The sequence below is a fragment of the Eleutherodactylus coqui genome, chromosome 4 (genome assembly GCF_035609145.1).
Source record: "Eleutherodactylus coqui strain aEleCoq1 chromosome 4, aEleCoq1.hap1, whole genome shotgun sequence".
In the NCBI taxonomy this organism is placed as follows: Eukaryota; Metazoa; Chordata; class Amphibia; order Anura; family Eleutherodactylidae; genus Eleutherodactylus; species Eleutherodactylus coqui.
In genome coordinates, this window is record NC_089840.1 from 190,886,914 (window position 1) to 190,906,183 (window position 19,270).

The following is a 19,270-nucleotide window of genomic DNA, read 5'->3' on the forward strand; positions in this document are numbered from 1 at the left end:
ATTTTCACATGCACTGCTGCCATCTGTTTAGCAGTCCCTGCGTGTCCAAATCAAGGAAACAAATCATCTCTGTATGAGGAAAATGTACTTTAATGTCCGATGCATATTAATCGCTTATTCACTGCGTTACCCCCCAGGCTCACGCGCAGATAGGGCAGGAAGCGAGTCGTGTGTCAATACCGCTATGTAACAAGCTGTACTTAGTGCATGGAACTCGGAACGGTCAATTAAACCACAAACTTTTTTTAGTTAATTGATCATTTTTTCTGCCAATGTAATCACCAGACCATAATGTGGAAGGACAAACCGTAGTCACGAGGGGCATATAGCGGCTGATTCGGCTGCACAGCCAGACTCGGAGATTGGGTACTTGTAGTTGTGTGCGAGATTGCATCCAGCGGCTCCTCCGTACCAATCTGCTTACTACATCTCAGTACATTCGATGCGCACTGCATTAATAATGTAGCATTCATGTTCTACATAATGGCGACTGATTTATTCTCTGCCAGTGGTATAACGTATAGACTCATTTCACAGGACTTGAACGGACGGGGGGGCTTCACTTTCCACACACGCTCACCAGGGTGTGGTAATTAATTTGCAATTCCTTGCCAGCTTCCAAGAACACTTGGCACGTCTCCAGCTGATTTTTCACTGATATGTAGGGGTTTTTGCCCACTTTAAACCCACATTGCATGAAATGCTCGCTACAGGATGGCCTCCATTTTCAGCTCTGAAAACAGTCACCCTTAGGGCGCTTTCACATAGCTGTGAAAATTGCACCGGATTTGTGCGTACACGATCGATATTTTTCCTGCATCGTGGTGCAGGAAAAATTGCGGCACGTCTTCTCTTTGGGCGTTCTCTTGGAACGTCTCGCCCATTGTTTTCAATGGGGCTGGGAGAAACATTTCACTGCATGCGATGTGCATGCGATGCGAGGTTTCCCATTGAAAACAACTCTTACCAATCCTGCAGCGCGACTGAAAACCTGGACTGAGGATTGCCACTTCAATGAAGCGATAGAAGGTATTTTTGGCACAAAAATGCCTCGCATCCGTAGGAAAATCACACCTTCTCGAGCGCAATATTGGGCTGAGTTACACGGCCCAATATCACGCTCACCTGTGTGAATTGACCATTTCATTGGTATTTGCTTGTGTCCTGCGTGCAAATTAACATGCCCTGCGGACAGAAAAATTAAAGGGGGAAATGTGGGGGTGGAGAAGGAATAGCGCCAACTTATTCCGCGGAGCTTTCAGGTAACTTATTTATTACCCCCCCAGCAAGCTTGGGTACTCATTTTGCCGACCTCGGAAGGATGGAAGGCTGAGTCAACCTTGAGCCCACTATCTGAACCATGCGGGCATTGAACTTGCAACCTTCAGGCCGTGAGCAAGAGCTTAGGACTGCATACTGCTGCCTTAACACTCTGCACCACACCGAGCCTCGTTCAGTGTGCAAATAAGTTACGTTGTGCACAATTGCGACTGTGGGAAGCCAGACAGATTTACACAAGCGTATGCATACTTGCACCGAAATTTTGCTGATTGAGTGTTGCAAATTTTTGCACGCAACAGTTTTTTTTTACTCCACTTTTTGCGCATGCGACTTACATCCATTTGCACGCACCAAAGATACACAACGATGCTCTCCGCTATTGAAATGGCCAAAATGTGCAGGAAATCAGAACATGCTGTCTATTTTTTTTTTTTTTGTGCACGCAAAACTTTCTGTATGGGAACGAACCCGTTGAAATCGATGTGTTTAATTTTATGCGAATTCCACATGCAAACTTTGCGCTTGCAAATACATTTGTGTGAATCCGGTCTTCATCCAGGATGGCGCCTTGTGGTCTAATTACTTTGGGACGGGCATAGTTGGGAGGTTGCTGAGAAAATGATGGTCCTTGTAATGAAGTGCGGATGAAGCGCTGTGCCAGTCAGCGGTACGAGACGGGGGGACGGCAAGTGAGGGAAAGACACAGATAGATGAAGAAATTAGCCTGGAGTTTAATTCAACGTTTCCAAAAGAGCAGTTAATGGATTATGACAAATGTCCTGCCGCTTTCTCTTAGTGCCGTGTTAAAACTGGAAATGAAAAGTCAATTTTCCCTAAATGGATTTTAAACGAGCCGGCGAGCCTCCGTGCGCTCATCCTCGCGCCGTTCTGCTGTTATTGTTGTTTTTCAGTACATTATACACAAGTACACCGGTAGTTTCCGTTTTATATGATTTTGGATTTCTTTTATTCAGTTATCGTTTGTTTTAATGTCGCCTCAATTTTCTCCTTCAATGAAATCAAAAGGACATCTGCGTTATCTACGGGCGCGCTTCTATAATAATGATGAGTAAAACCATTATTTTACGGAACCGTTCGAGAACATCTTTGCAATATCAAGCCCTATGAGTCCCGTGCGCGACTCGTTCATGTGACTAGAGCCTAAAGTCACATGACCATAAAAATCACTACAAGAAAGTTCTCGCAACTTTTTCCTTAACTGAATCTACCAGACATGATAAAGTTGGATTGGATTGGCTGAAAGTGAAAGGCAACTTTTTGAATGCACATTTTTAACCAGTTCCTGTCTGCACAGACTATAAACGAGGGCCGCCAAACTCATTTTCACCAAGGACCGCATCAGCATTTTGGTTGCCTTCAAAAGGCCGTTTATAAGGGTTATAAGGGTTCATTCACCCCCCCCCCCCAAAAAAAAAAAAAATGCAAGCAGGTCTAAAAACACAGTGAGTACACACAGCTTCAGTCCATGAATACCTGCGTATTTCATGGACCAAAACTGTATCCGCCCATGTGAATGAGCCCCAAATGTAACTACTTTGTAACATGGCTGTGGAGCGCTATACACTATGATGGGTTTCTCTCCTTCTGCCTCTTTAGCCCCCCTGGAGGGCGGCTAGGTGCCCGGGTAGGGGGTCCGAGCTGTGCCACCACTTGGGCGTTGCTGAACAGAGCAGTGTGAAGATGCATGGCAAGATGGTACCTGCTCCCTGATGTTTTTGTGCCGCTCTGCATGAATGTTCTGTACATGGGGTTGTCCAGACTGTGCCCCCACGGGAGAAGTTGGGGAAGGGGAGAGAGGATCGGCGTCTCGGATTTAAGGATATGTACGGTAATCCTTTGTGCTTACAGGAGATAAGCCGCCACCAGAGTCGCCGCATTGAGAATACATGGATGCTTGGATGAGCCAGGCAGGCATAAGGAAGGCGGATGGGGAGGAATAGAGCATTCGGCGATGACTCTCTAGGGGGTACGGCCACCTTTAAATCAATGCAGAGGCAGTTGGCGTTTAAGAATAAGTGAGCGGTGACCACTAAACAGAGGAAAAAATAAATCTGCTCAGAATTTTGGCCCCAATGTATAAATGATATTGGGAGAAAGTTACGTTTTACTTTGAGGAGCCTCCGCGCCACTGAATTTCAGGGGAAAAAATGAGTTCTAGTTACAACACTGGGAAAATACAATATAGTACTTTTGCATACACCGCCATGCTAAACGCTGTAAGTTGGCTCCATTGATTTCAATTGGGCTTCTAAGACAAGCGTTTGAAAGTGGTCTTTCTAACACTGATTTTCGAATGCCGTCTGCTCTATTTTCATGCGTTAAAGCGCTTTTTAATAATGAAGTGCGTTTAACAGTGTCGGGGGTGTTTGAAGGCGCAGCGTTTTACAAACTGTGTGTAAGAGTGGCCGAAATGTTGATGCTTTAAGTGATCAGTAACTTCTCAAAAAACTTTATACAGAAAGATCATCGCTAGTGAATGAAGCTGAAACGGCCGGAGATCTTCTATTCCCAGTCAACAGGCAGTCGTTCATAGAAGAACTGCCTGTTTACACTGAACGGTGCAGCAGCCGACCAACACAGATTTTATGTTCTGCATGAAAGATCCGATCAGGGATTTATCAGTCACTGGGCATATGGAAGTCATAGAGAGGGGTCATCTGCTCAGGACTACCTCTATGAGTTGGATAGCAGAGCTCCAGTTATGCTGAACTTGAGTCGCCCTACAGAGAAATGCCTGGCTGGCTATGACTTTCCCTTCCAAAATCACCCATTTGCCAGAGGGCTGCATTCTGAAAGCTGTTTTCTTGATGGGACAACTCTTGTAATTAGGCTGCTTTATAAAGATCATCTCTCTTTTCTGATTTATTTTTTATGTATAACAAGTTTTTTTAGTTTTTTTTTTTCTTTTAAGTCAATTTTTTTGTTTCTTTCCAGGAATCGAGTACAGTGATGTACTTCCAGACTCTTTTCCTTCAGCACCTGCAGAGTCTTTACCACATTTTCTATTGGAGCCAGAAGATGCCTACATTGTAAAGAACAAGCCGGTAGAGCTCATCTGCAAAGCTAACCCAGCCATACAGATCTACTTCAAGTGTAACGGAGAGTGGGTGAACCAGAATGACCATATCACTAAAGAAAGGGTGGATGAGTTAACAGGTATTGTTGAGCAACTGTATATTTTCAGGTGCAGAATGTCATGTGAAGCCTGGGTTTAATTGCAAATTTCAAACCGTGCGATAACATTTGAATCTCTGCCCTTTTAACACCAGACGTAATGTAGCCCCCAGCCATATTTTTCAATATTTGAAATATTGGACAGTACGTGTAGTGCAATGCAATGTTTTTGGAAGAAAAATACTTTTCTGCTCATTAACCCCATAACGCCTCAGGGCGTAACTGTACGTCCTGGCAGAGGGGTACTTAACGCAAGAGGACGTACACTTACGCCCTGTGGATAGTGCGAGATCAGAAGAGATCCCACACTATCCGGCAGCGGGAGTCGGCTGTCAAGGATAGCTGGCCTCTCGCTGCAACAGCGGGGGTGCTTCGGGACAGCGGCCCATGCTGTTAACCCCTTACATGCCGCAATCTATGTAGACCGCGGCGGGAAATGGCTCACAGAGGGTGATTACATTGCGGAGGGCCGACAGGTTGCCATGGCAACAGGACGCCAGATACAGGTGTCCAGCTTTGCCATTACCTATGATCACTATTACAAGTGATAAGACATTGCAGGACAGAAGTCATAGCAATCATAGCTGTTATGGTGCAGGGACATAAATCATAAAAAAAAAAATGAAGGGGGGGGGTGCAAAATGCTTATTTTTTAAAATTTTGTCTCCCAAAAAAACGGAAGAATAGTGATCCAAATAGCCGTATACACTCCAAAATTGTACCCATAAAAGTGACAGTTTGTCACGGAAAAAACAAGCTCTCACAGAGCTCCATCCATGGAAAAATTTAAAAAGTTATTGGACTTTGCGTGCAGTGATTTAGGAAACAAAATTATTTCCCCCCTAAAAAGGGTTTTTACTGTGGAGAAACCCTTAAAAAAATAAAAAGAATTTTGGGATCTATACAATTGTACTGTTCTGCAGAAAAAATGTATTGTGTCATTATTGCTGTAAAAGAACATACAAACCAAAAAAAATGAAAGAATTGATGTGTTATGTCTACCTGCTATCATTAAAAAATTATTACGTTTTTTATGCAGCGTCCTTATGCACAAAATAGGCCGTGTCCTTAGGCGGTAAAGAGACTCTGTTAGCTACTCTTAGTTCTATGAGCGAAGCTTATGGGCTCAAAGGAGGTGACCCGCTGAGTCTGTGGTGTTAGTGTTATATTTCGTTGTCCTCCCCCGGTGTCCGCACTGAAAGTGGTGCTGTTCAGTAGTCCACCCATTATAAATTTAGAATGGGCAGACTACTTAGCGGCGCCGTGCAATACACTGACCAACAGCTTTCAGCGCTGACACCATGGCAATGATAGGGGAGGCAAATATAATACGGTACTTATATCCTCAGGCTCAGCGGATCACCTGCTTTGAGCCCATTAGCTTAGCTCGTAGGACTAAAAAATAGTTGCCCAAGTCCCTTTTAAGCTAATATCTATCATTTTATTTTATAACCACCAGGACTTGTAGTACGGGAGGTCCAGATCGAAGTTTCCAGACAGCAGGTAGAAGAGCTCTTTGGTTTGGAAGATTACTGGTGCCAGTGTGTTGCATGGAGTTCAGCAGGCACAACCAAGAGCCGGAGAGCCTACGTTAGAATAGCCTGTAAGTTTCATCCATTCATTGACGTATAGAAATGTTTCCGCTCTTGTAATGCAGCTGCTTGACTGCTATTTTGACAACATCACCATCTTGTGGTCTTCCGTGAAAAATGCATTTTAATAGTAGGTTGTGTCTGCACAGAGTCTGTAGGTGCTACTGATGACTTACAGATGTTTATATTGGGACTATCTTATATACTTGGCATTGCCTGGGTATACATCTAGAAATAGTTTCTAATGCAATTTCTCATTTAGAAATACTTATTGTTGTCTTCAGCCCAATTAGAGATGTAAAGAAAATCATCCACCATCATTCCTTAAGCTGCTCTAGTGCAATGAAAGCTGGACTGTGATTTGGTTGCTATGAACAACAAATAGTTGACCCCCCCCCTCCTCCCATCCCACCAGTATTTTAAGTTGGGTCATGTAGAGTACATGTTCCTATAGATATGGTCAGTGTATTCCTTGTACGTGTTCCTATAGATATGGTCAGTGTATTCCTTGTACGTGTACCTATAGATATGGTCAGTGTGTGCTTCTTGTACATGTTCCTATAGATATGGTCAGTGTGTGCTTCTTGTACATGTTCCTATAGATATGGTCAGTGTGTGCTTCTTGTACATGTTCCTATAGATATGGTCAGTGTGTGCTTCTTGTACATGTTCCTATAGATATGGTCATTGTGTGCTCCTTGTACGTGTTCCTATAGATATGGTCAGTGTGCTCCTTGTACGTGTTCCTATAGATATGGTCAGTGTATTCCTTGTACGTGTTCCTATAGATATGGTCAGTGTATTCCTTGTACGTGTTCCTATAGATATGGTCAGTGTATTCCTTGTACGTGTTCCTATAGATATGGTCAGTGTATTCCTTGTACGTGTTCCTATAGATATGGTCAGTGTATTCCTTGTACGTGTTCCTATAGATATGGTCAGTGTATTCCTTGTACGTGTTCCTATAGATATGGTCAGTGTATTCCTTGTACGTGTTCCTATAGATATGGTCAGTGTATTCCTTGTACGTGTTCCTATAGATATGGTCAGTGTATTCCTTGTACGTGTTCCTATAGATATGGTCAGTGTATTCCTTGTACGTGTTCCTGTAGATATGGTCAGTGTATTCCTTGTACGTGTTTCTGTAGATATGGTCAGTGTGTTCCTTGTACGTGTTCCTATAGATATGGTCATTGTGTGCTTCTTGTACATGTTCCTATAGATATGGTCAGTGTATTCCTTGTACGTGTTCCTATAGATATGGTCAGTGTATTCCTTGTACGTGTTCCTATAGATATGGTCAGTGTATTCCTTGTACGTGTTCCTATAGATATGGTCAGTGTATTCCTTGTACGTGTTCCTATAGATATGGTCAGTGTATTCCTTGTACGTGTTCCTATAGATATGGTCAGTGTATTCCTTGTACGTGTTCCTATAGATATGGTCAGTGTATTCCTTGTACGTGTTCCTGTAGATATGGTCAGTGTATTCCTTGTACGTGTTCCTGTAGATATGGTCAGTGTGTTCCTTGTACGTGTTCCTATAGATATGGTCATTGTGTGCTTCTTGTACATGTTCCTATAGATATGGTCAGTGTATTCCTTGTTCGTGTTCCTATAGATATGGTCAGTGTGTTCCTTGTACGTGTACCTATAGATATGGTCAGTGTGTTCCTTGTACATGTTCCTATAGATATGGTCAGTGTGTGCTTCTTGTACATGTTCCTATAGATATGGTCAGTGTGTGCTTCTTGTACATGTTCCTATAGATATGGTCAGTGTGCTCCTTGTACAAGGAGCACACACTGACCATATCTATAGCAACACGTACAAGAAGCACACTGACCATATCTACAGGAACATGTACAAGGAGAACACACTGACCATATCTATAGGAACATGTACAAGGAGCACACACTGACCATATCTATAGGAACATGTACAAAAAGCACACGGATCATATCTATAGGAACACGTACAAGGAGCACACACTGACCATATCTATAGGAACATGTACAAGGAGCGCACACTGACCATATCTATAGGAACATGTACAAGGAGCGCACACTGACCATATCTATAGGAACATGTACAAGGAGCGCACACTGACCATATCTATAGGAACATGTACAAGGAGCGCACACTGACCATATCTATAGGAACATGTACAAGGAGCACACACTGACCATATCTATAGGAACACGTACAAGGAACACACTGACCATATCTATAGGAACTTGTACATGTTCCTATAGATATGGTCAGTGTGCTTCTAGTACGTGTTCCTATAGATATGGTCAGTGTGTTCCTTGTCCGTGCTCCTATAGATATGGTCAGTGTACTTCTAGTACGTGTTCCTATAGATATGGTCAGTGTGTTCCTTGTCCGTGCTCCTATAGATATGGTCAGTGTACTTCTAGTACGTGTTCCTATAGATATGGTCAGTATACTTCCAGTATGTGTTCCTATAGATATGGTCAATGTGTCCCTGTAGATATGGTCGGCGTGTGCTCCTTTTACGTGTTCCTATAGATATGGTCAGTGTATTCCTTGTCTGTGTTCCTATAGATATGGTCCGTGTGTTCTCCTTGTACATGTTCCTATAGATATGGTCAGTGTGCACTCCTTGTACATGTTCCTATAGATATTGTACACCTTTCAGCAGCTGCATGATACAGCGCCACATATTCCCCTGTTGGCGTCATTTGGTACTATGTTTTTTTTTCTTATGAGATATGTAAACCACATCCTCTACTGAATATACAGTTGTGTTCCATAGGTTTTTTTGCTAGAGAGCTATGAACACCTCTAGCTTAAAATACACTATATGTATGTATATTTTTTAATACATGTACAATTTTTTTATACTCAGACTTGAGGAAGAATTTTGACCAGGAACCTCTCGGGAAAGAAGTACCTTTAGAACAAGAGGTATTACTTCAGTGTCGTCCACCGGAGGGTATTCCACCCGCTGAGGTAAGTCCTGTGACATATGGGTAGAGGTCGGTTTGGATTACATGTACTGCAATTTGTGTTTTAAAAAAATTAGCAAATTGTTACCATATCTAGCCATTATGGCCGCCTGCAAACCCTTCCTAGACCCAGTCAAGGCTGTTGACCTCCAGTGTAGGAGATCATTTCTTAATCTGTGTATGGAATTACCTGGCAGATCCTCCCCGGTTAGCACATGGCCTCAGTTTAAACAATTTCTGGGCTCGTAATGAACGGTAGGACAGACCTGACTACAGACTAAATCTGATCTACGATGAGTAACTCTATGGTGCTATTATTTCTAAATCTACCGACGAGTAATTTGCTTATAGTTAAAACTGATTATCTCCTAAAGGAAAAATATGTTCAGCTGTCGAAGCGAAAGCAGCCGTCCCAGAAACCGTTGGAGCAGCTTTAGTATCCAGCAGGGGCTAACTCCTACTAAGCCTTGGCAGGTAGATTTCAATAAGGAGGGAGATAGATTAGCCCCGTCCTCGCGGATGCATTAGCGCTGTGATGGATGCATCCACATTAAGGGAGCCAGGTTTTATTTTATAGCAGATTTGTTTATATGGAGTCTCATATTCGTTAATGTGACATCTAATAACACTTAACCTCCACACCTGTTCATTTTCCAATATTTGACAATCTTTGGCTGTGACACCAGACCAAGTGAAGTGAAGACAGTAATGGATGTCCTTCCAAACCCTGACATTAGACTAAATGGTCTAAGCTGCATTGTTATAGAAGACCTGTATAGATACAGAATAAATACTATACCTTATCTTTAGCTCCCCTATTTTGAAAGCCATGCTGTCAGGATTCTGTTGTATTTGCAGGAATTAAGCATTAGTGCCTGCTATTTTACACTTTTAAGTATTGTTCTGCACTTTTACTCCTTGCCGCCGGAGGCTGATGATTTTCTCCAAACGTGCCCTTCAACAGGATTCTTCCCTGCTCATTTCTCATGCTGCAGGAACTCTTTTTAGGGACCTTTCACACGGGGCAGAATAGTCTGCAACAGTGTTGCGGAATATGCCGTCCCTGAATTCCGCCCCAAAATCCGCACCTTAGCAGTACGGATTTTGTGTCTGAATATTTCGCAGGAGGGCAAATTCCACAATCCTGTTGCGGAATATTCCGTTTTGGGTGATAGTATGTTAGGAAAACAATCTTTACAGAGATTCAAGTTTCAGAGCATGGTAGTTCTGTAGAAACTGTTTGGGTAACAATGCAAGGAGAGAACAACAGAAAGGACACCAACTATCCATTTGTTGGGAATCTCTCTCAGGTAAAAGTAATGGATCCAACAAATTCTTATCCGCTCTTGCTGACAACTTTATCTTCCAAAAGGTAGAAGAGAAAACAAGGGGATTTGCTACCTAATTCTTGGACCTAATTCTTACCAACAGGGAGGAAATGGTTAAGGACGTAAGGGTGGCTTGGACCTTAGGAGGCAGTGATCATGCTATCCTTGAATTTTGGATAAAAAGGGGAAGATGACTTGAGAAACTCAGACCTCAACGTTGGATTTCAGAAAGGCAGATTTGAATGAACTCAGAGGGTAGGAAGAATCCAATGGCTGGATGTTTTTAAGGACGGAAATGTCCAAGAAGTTTGAGAAATACTGTGAAATGAGATATTCAAAGCACAATCGTTAACAATCCCTAAAAGAAGGAAAAATGGGAAGCATTTAAAGAGACCAGGATGGATGAACACAAAACTTGCACACATGTTATAAACAAAAAAAAATATGTTTATCAAATGGAAAGAGGGGGGAATATCTGAAGAGGAATACAATGCGATCTGCAGAAACTGTAGGGCAAGTGTCAGAAAAGCTAAAGATGAGAATGAATTAAGGCTTGCACAGAGGCCAAAAGCAATAGAAAAGGATTTTGGGGGTATGTCAAAAGTTAAAGATGCTGTTGGATGCTTTCAAAATGAAAATGGTGAATTGGTTAAGAATGATGTTGAGAAGGCCGAACTTTTAAATTCCTATTTTCTATCTGTTTTCTCTCAAAAAGTAGATGGAACATCAACTGATTTTCCCTGTGCTATTGGGGTAATAAAAGAATGCAAGCCATCTAAAAGCAGATAAATGGGGAGGGAACACTTAGCTAACTTGAATGAATTCAAGTCTCAAGGTCCAGATGAATTACATCCTAGGATACTAAAGGAAGCAGCGGAGGTAATTACTGAACCACTCACCATAATCTTTGAAAATTCCTTGAGAACAGATGTCCTAGAAGATTAGAAAAGGGCAACTGTTGTCCCTATCTTCAAAAAAGGAAATAAGGTGGATCCAGGAATCTACAGCCCTGTGAGCCTGACATCTATACCGGGAAAGATCTTTGAACACATTATTAAACAGCATGTATGCAAGTACTTGGATAAAAATGGAGTAATTAATCAGAGCCAGCATGGGTTTGTAACAAACAAGTCATGCCAGACGAATCTAATTTCCTTCTATGATAGTATCACTGACTGGGTTGATCAGGGAAATGCGGTGGATATAGTATATCTTGACTTTAGTAAAGCATTTGACAAAGTATCTCATACATACTTATTGTAAAAAATGACCAAATATGGGATTTACAAGGCAACTGTTAGGTGGATTCACAACTGGCTGAGTGATCGTACTCAGAGTGGTCACAAATGGCTGCACATCCAAGTAGAAGAATGTATCAAAGGAGATACCACAAGGCTCTGCCCTAGGCCTAGTGTTCAACATTTTTATAAATGATCTGGTGGAGGGAATCGATGGGAGACTGATCTAATTTGCCGGTGACACAAAGCTAGGAGGGATAGCTAACACTAGGGAAGAGAGAGCGTATTCAAAAAGATTTAGAAAAGCTTGAACAGTGGGCGGCAACTAACAGAATGGTATTTAACAAGGAGAAAGGCAAAGCTTACATCTGGGCAAGAAAAATGAAAAAAGCACATACAGAATGCGAGTTATTGGGCTATGCAGCACATGTAAAAAATACTTGGGTATACTAATAGATCATAGACTGAACATGAGTCAACAATGTGATGCAGCAGACAAAAAGGCAAACACGATTCTGGGATGTACTAAAAGAAGCATAGAGTCTAGACCACGTGAGGTAATTGTACCCCTCTACTCTTCCTTAGTCGGACCCTATCTGGCATACCGTGGCCAGTTCTGTGCACCCCACTATAAAAAAGACAGACAAACTGAAGCAAGTTCAAAGAGTTACCAAGATGATGAGCGGTCTGCAAATCATGTCCAATGAGGAACGGTTAAAGGATCTGGGAATGTTTAGCTTGCAAAAAAGAAGACTGAGAGGAGACTTAATAGCTGTCTACAAATATCTGTAGGGCTGTCATAATGCAGAGGGATCAGCCCTAGTCACATTTGCACAAGATAAGACTATAAGCAATGGGATGAAACTTAAAGGGAGGAGACACAAATTAGATAGTAGAAAAAACTTTCTGACAGTGAGAGTGATCAATGAGTGAAACAAGTTACCACAGGAGGTGGTGAGTTCTCCTTCAATGGAAGTGTTCAAACTAAGGCTGGACAAATATCTGTCTGGGATGATTTAGTGAAGCCTGCACTGAGCAGGGGGTTGGACCCGATGTTACCATTCAATGATTGTAACCACTGACTTAGAAGACCCTTGCAAATGCTATAAACTGTACTCAACTCAACCTCTCCAGGCAATTGCATTTTGGCCATGACCCATCAGTATGGTAACACATGCCTGGTGCTGTCACCAGCCCCTAGTAAAGCACTGATTGCATTGCAAACAGAAAAAAATGTAGTCTTGAATGCCTGTTAGGACAGAGAAAAGTCTTCTACTCGTGACCCCCTCTATGAGCCAGGAAGCTGGTCTGGTGAAGGCTACCCATTTATGCATCACATAAGCACCAATTCATCTTACTAGAGTTTGTGTCACCAGGGTTGGAGAACTTCCTAAGATTGACGAGGTCTAACACCTCTGTTAGCACTCAGTTCTTGTAGTAGTCTCTCATGTACAATTGGAACTATGATGTTCTTCACTTGGTGTAGCCTTCCTCTGAGCTAGAAAAACTCCTCCAATTCCACCAAAAGTCCAAGGCTAAAAGTATAAAAGTTTATTGATTTCCATTAAGCCAAAATACATTGTAGAAACAATGATGGTGTGTTTCTGTCTATATTGTATCTTGGCTTGACAAAGGCCACACAATGCCGAAACGTTGTTGTTTTATATTTGAAGGTGGAAATCGGTATAGATTAACTTGAAGAAACTGGGATTGGACATCTATTAGCTCAGCTCCATCTTTGTCTTGTTTTCGCATGTACTGTCTTTATAACAGTCTATGATATATATAATGATGATATGACATGAATTGTTTATTTTAGCCTGCTGACCAGCTTCTGGAAGGGCCCATGGTAACTGTTTTAGTGCCGCGGCCTCTTCGTTTTTTCTACCTGCCTATAATCATGCTTGTACTCAGTGGGAGCATGATACACTACTCAGAACAGCCAATAGGAAAAGTATGGGGTCATGATTACAAACAAGATCACAAACAGATGTAAATGTTGAAGAGACCACATTGCTTGCGCAAATGCCATTGCCCCTTTACACATTTGATCATCGGTGTTGCGTGGAGTCGAACCCCACTGATCAGATATTGATGGCCTATCCTGATGATAGACCATCAGTTTTTAAAACCTGAAAATATTAATATTAATCTCTATGGAGCGTTGGGGGAGGGGAGGTTTGAGACCCCTCCAGAGCTACTTAGGCCCAATGTCCATAGGCGGATCTGATTTGCAGAATCCGCTCGGTTGATCCACGAATCAAGCCGCCCGTAGGGAAGCATGGGCGTCCGCACATGAATTAAAGCATGCGGATTTGTTTTGCAAAATGTGATTGTTCCTAGCAAGAGAAACTACGTGGTCTTGTAGAGATATGATACCTTTTAATGGCCTACAAAAATACATGATGTAATAGCGAGCTTGTGAACCTCTCGGGCTCTTCGTCTGATTTGTTTTGCGGAACTTTTGGTCTGGAAAACAAATTGCAGCATGCTCTATTTCTATGTGGTTACCGCACTGATGGCTTCCATTGAAATCAATGGAAACTGTCCGATCTGTGGCCCATCTACATCTGAATTGCAGATGGTTCGCGGATTCCACGTGAAGCAGGAGTTAAAGAAAACAAAAACCTCTACTGCGCATGTGCGGCGGCGCAGCGGCCCGTGCTTCCGCACACATCTGTAGTGTGAAGAAAATAGAAGAACCGCAGTATCCTCGGGCAGGGTCGATTCCACTGTGGGCTCCCACATGCAGAATCTGATCTGCCCATGGACATTTGGGCCTTAGGGTGCATGATAGTGACATGGACAGAACCGTGTGTGAAATCAACACTTTGAATTCAATGTGTTTATACACAAGTTATTTTTATTTTCTTGCAGAGATGCTGTGAGTTTGAAATCTCGATGGATTCCTATTTTTGGGTGATTCCTCATGAGGAATTGCCCATTTCTTCCTACGGGATCTTTAAAAAGAATTGCATCACACTCGCATACCATACAATTTGCATGCATGTGCGATGAGATTTTAATAGGGATGAGCGAGCGTACTCGGAAAAGCACTACTCGCTCGAGTAATTTGCTTTATCCGAGTATCGCTGTGCTCGTCCCTGAAGATTCGGGTGCCGGCGGGGAGCTGCAGGGGAGAACGGGGAGGAACGGAGGGGAGATCTTTCTCTCCCTCTCTCCCGCCCGCTCTCCCCTGCTCCCCGCTGCGACTCACCTGTCAGCCGCAGCGGCACCCGAATCTTCAGGGACGAGCACAGCGATACTCGGATAAAGCAAATTACTCGAGCGAGTAGTGCTTTTCCGAGTACGCTCGCTCATCTCTAGATTTTAACTAATAAAAACCGTTGGAAACACTTGCGATTTTTTTTTTTTCTTATATAAACGCATGTGAAAGTAGCAAGTACATAGATGCAATTTTGTTTTTTAAACATACACGCATTGTGTTCGCATCCAGAATCGCAATTCTACAAATGTGAAATCAGTCCCAGGTTTTATGTATTCCCCACTTGCAAATGAATTGGTCATTCCCCACTGTGCACATTATCATGTTTAATACGAGGTGCTCTGAAAGTGGATTAATTGTGGACTGCTTTGCGAATGTAACCTTTTCAAGCGTCTGCAATCCTCTTCCAGCTATTCTGGTTCAAAGAAGACTAATTGTTGTTGATTCCGAGGTCAGTCATCTATTCGCTTTTTAATCATATGTTCTTTGGATGTTCTCACTCTCCTCCCTTCTCACTTATTAGGTGGAGTGGTTAAGAAATGAAGACATTATTGACCCTACTCAAGACACTAATTTCCTCATAACAATTGACCACAACCTCATAATTAAGCAAGCCCGGCTTTCCGATACCGCCAACTACACCTGCGTTGCTAAGAATATTGTTGCCAAGCGCAGAAGTACCACCGCGACCGTCATAGTTTATGGTATGTATTACGAAAAATGCCATAGCTTAATTCCATAGTTTCTCACATTGATTGGGTGTAACAGTGTGGTGATGTGATGTCATCAGTTACGCTACTGTTTTGTAATATGTAATATAATGGGGATTATTTTTTTGGTTGTCATGTGTTACTTATTGATGATCTTTATTATTAGTTTATAGCTTTATTAGGAAGTAAAATGGTTTTCAGATTTTCATCCTTCATACTGAACCACAGGGGTAAAGGTGGAGGGAGTGTTCCATTTATGAATAATAAGTTGTTAGATATACCTATTGAACCCAATGTATCAAAAATAACATTTTAACAAGGACTATATTTGGAAGGTGGAACATACAGAATTTCAAGATACGGTATATAACACCTGCATACATATAGCCTTAAATTCTAACTGAAGTTTTTCAAAACTTTTTTACATTTCATAGACTCATGTCAAAAGTTCTGATCGCTGAGGTTTCGGATGCTGAAACCCCCACCGATGCTATAATGAACAGGCAGAAATACTCAGCTGAGCGCAGTGCCTGTTATATTCATAGATTGATAGAGTTGGAGGGGACCTCCAGGGTCATCGAGTCTAACCCCCTGTTCAATGCAGGATTCACTAAATCATCCCAGACAGATGTCTGTACAACCTCTGGTTCAAGACTTCCATTGATGGAGAACTCACCACCTTCTGTGGCAACCTGTTCCGCTCACTGGTCACCCTCACTGTCTAATATCTAATCTGTCTCCACCCCTTCAGTTTCATCCCATTGCTTCTAGTCTTTCCTTGTGCAGATGAGAATAGGGCTGATCCCTCTGCACTGTGACAGCCATTCGCCATTGTTATTTTAAGTGGTGTATGGGCTCAATAGACTTCTTATAAAAACCTGTACACCACTGTACAAAAATGGGCACAGTGCTCAGATGAGGGTTTCTGCCTGTTAATTTTGGCAAATGGTGGGGATCCTAGCACCTGGACCCTCCACCGATCAAAACGTTTGACATATCACTATGACATATCAAATATTTTAAAACTGTTTAACTGTTACAGCGCCTCGTTACATTGCAAAATTTGTTTAAAAAAAAACTTTTGATGACAGCAAATGAAGTCTGAAGTTTGTAAAAAAAAAAAAAAAAAGTTTTAAGAAGTCTCATCAGCTGCAGTAACATTAGAAACACCGAATGGTATTGTTACACCCAATAGGCCACGTCTATGAAGTGAGCCAAAAGAACAGAAATGCACAACCAAGTATTCCATCAGTAACATAGTATGTAAGGCTGGAAAAAGACACATATCCAACCAGTTCAGCCTATTACCCCCCAATGTTGATCCAGAGGAAGGCAAAACAACCCATTGTGGTACAAACCAATTTTTCCAATTTAAGGGGAAAGAAATTCCACCCTGACTCCAATCGAAATAATCCCCGGATCAACAACCCTTCAAGCCAGTGTGTTCTATCCCAGCTTAACTGAAGAAGAGGCTGTGCATTGATACGTGTTTATCTGCTGGTTCACAAATTTGATACAATAAAGAATATCCTTCACACTTTTAATGCTGCTACTTTTTGGAGAGCTGCGTCCGGCACCAGATTTTTAACCATTTCCCACACGTCTTCAGACATTTAGCATTTATATTATATTGCACACTGGAAAGGGCATTGTCATGAGGAGGCTTATGAAGAAGATCCTACAGCAGAGTGGTGTAGGGTTGAGCAGGCTTATATAGGATCTTCAGTAGGCTTAAGATATGAAGTCAGGGAGAAATCTTTAGCATATTCATTTAACATATGTGCAATATAACTAGAGTTCATGTCTTAATAAATATCTGTAAATGTCAGGCACAGAAATCTACCTTGTCTGTAATCGGGAAATCTTCAGCCAGTTTCATTCTGTATAACAATTACCCAAAACAGCCTGCCATGGAGGAACTCTTCCCTCCGCAGATAGCTGTCTGCAATGTGCTAGAAGGGAGAAGCAATATTGACTGTGCTTATTGTTCAATCGACTTCAGACCTTTTTTATTTTACTGATTGTGAAGGCCGTGTACATGTTTGCTATAAATACACATAACCACAACGACCATTACTGGAACGGATTAGTATTAAAGCTGCTCGATTTAGAATAAAACCATATAGACAGTTGGGCAGTTTTAGCTGATGCTTGAGTTTACATTCCATAGGAACTTGTTTAATCCATGGGTTTTACTCGTTGCACCAATAGAACGCTACCAAAAATTCAACGCAGTGCAAGTCTGCCCCAACACTAATGCAAGACCGTTGTAAAGAAAGTTTGGTATTGTCAAATGAAAAGATGTTTCCTTTAAAGCACACATGCCAAGCATAAGGCCTGAGGGCCGATCTGGCCTCATTTTATGTGTCCCGTGGCCATGCAGCAACCTAACAGGTATTTCAATTATCCAGCCTGCAGGAATGGCCCAGTAGCAGTCTGTGACCACTGACCTCTTCCCCACGCCATCCTGTTGGCAGAGCAGACGCTGAAGGGAGAGGTCAGCGGTCACAGGCACAGCAGGAGCTTCCGCCACCGCTGGACAAGGCCTGAAGACCGGGTGAGTGGAATGCCTGTAGGGATGCTGCCCGGCCCCGAGGCCAATAGGGGGTTCACTATTACTACTGCAGCCCCTGTGGGAGTCAGTATTAATGCTGGGACTACAATGAGGGTCCCTATTACTACTGGGTCCACTATGGGGGTCCCTATTACTGGGTCCACTATGGGGGTCCCTATTACTGGGTCCACTATGGGGGTCCCTATTACTGGGTCCACTATGGGGGTCCCTATTACTGGGTCCACTATGGGGGTCCCTATTACTGGGGACACTATGGGGTCCCCTATTACTAGTGGGGCCACTATGGGAGTAACTGTTACTACTGGGATCACTATGGGGTTCCATATTACTACTGAGGCCACAATGGAAGTAACTGTTACTACTGGGACCACTATGGGGGTAACTGTTAATCCTAGGATCCCTATGGGGTTGCCTATTACTACTGGGGCCACTATGGGAGTAACTGTTACTACTGGGACCACTATTGGGGTATATGTTACTACTGGGTCCACTATGGAGGTAACTGTTACTACTGGGTCCACTATGGGGGTAACTGTTACTACTGGGACGACTATGGGGCACTATTATTACTGCGGCTACTAAGGGGTTACTATTACTATACAATCTTACAATTACAATCATCCCTTTGAAGATGAGTTAGACACCCCTGCTTTAAAGGGGTTGTCCCGCGCCGAAACGGGTTTTTTTTTTTTCAACCCCCCCCCCCCCGTTCGGCGCGAGACAACCCCGATGCAGGGACCTAAAGAAAGCTTACCGGAGCGCTTACCTGAATCCCCGCGCTCCGGTGACTTCTATACTTACCGGTGAAGATGGCCGCCGGGATCCTCTTCCTCCGTGGACCGCAGCTCTTCTGTGCGGTCCATTGCCGATTCCAGCCTCCTGATTGGCTGGAATCGGCACGTGACGGGGCGGAGCTACACGGAGCCGGCATTCTGCACGAGCGGCTCCATTGAAGAGAGCAGAAGACCCGGACTGCGCAAGCGCGGCTAATTTGGCCATCGGAGGGCGAAAATTAGTCGGCTCCATGGGAACGAGGACGCTAGCAACGGAGCAGGTAAGTAAAAAACTTTTTATAACTTCTGTATGGCTCATAATTAATGCACAATGTATATTACAAAGTGCATTAATATGGCCATACAGAAGTGTATAGACCC

At 42.9% G+C, this 19,270-nt stretch overlaps 1 protein-coding gene across 3 annotated transcripts in view; it reads left to right on the plus strand.

Annotated features, from left to right (window-relative positions):
* Positions 1-19,270, plus strand: part of UNC5B (unc-5 netrin receptor B) — a 207,393-nt gene that overhangs the window by 154,555 nt on the left and 33,568 nt on the right. For all 3 annotated transcript variants that reach the window (XM_066600478.1, XM_066600479.1, XM_066600480.1), the window contains exons 2-5: positions 4,237-4,458; positions 5,936-6,079; positions 8,940-9,043; positions 15,355-15,535. In XM_066600478.1, the coding sequence (XP_066456575.1) occupies positions 4,237-4,458; positions 5,936-6,079; positions 8,940-9,043; positions 15,355-15,535 (651 nt within the window). The remainder of the gene's footprint in view (positions 1-4,236; positions 4,459-5,935; positions 6,080-8,939; positions 9,044-15,354; positions 15,536-19,270) is intronic.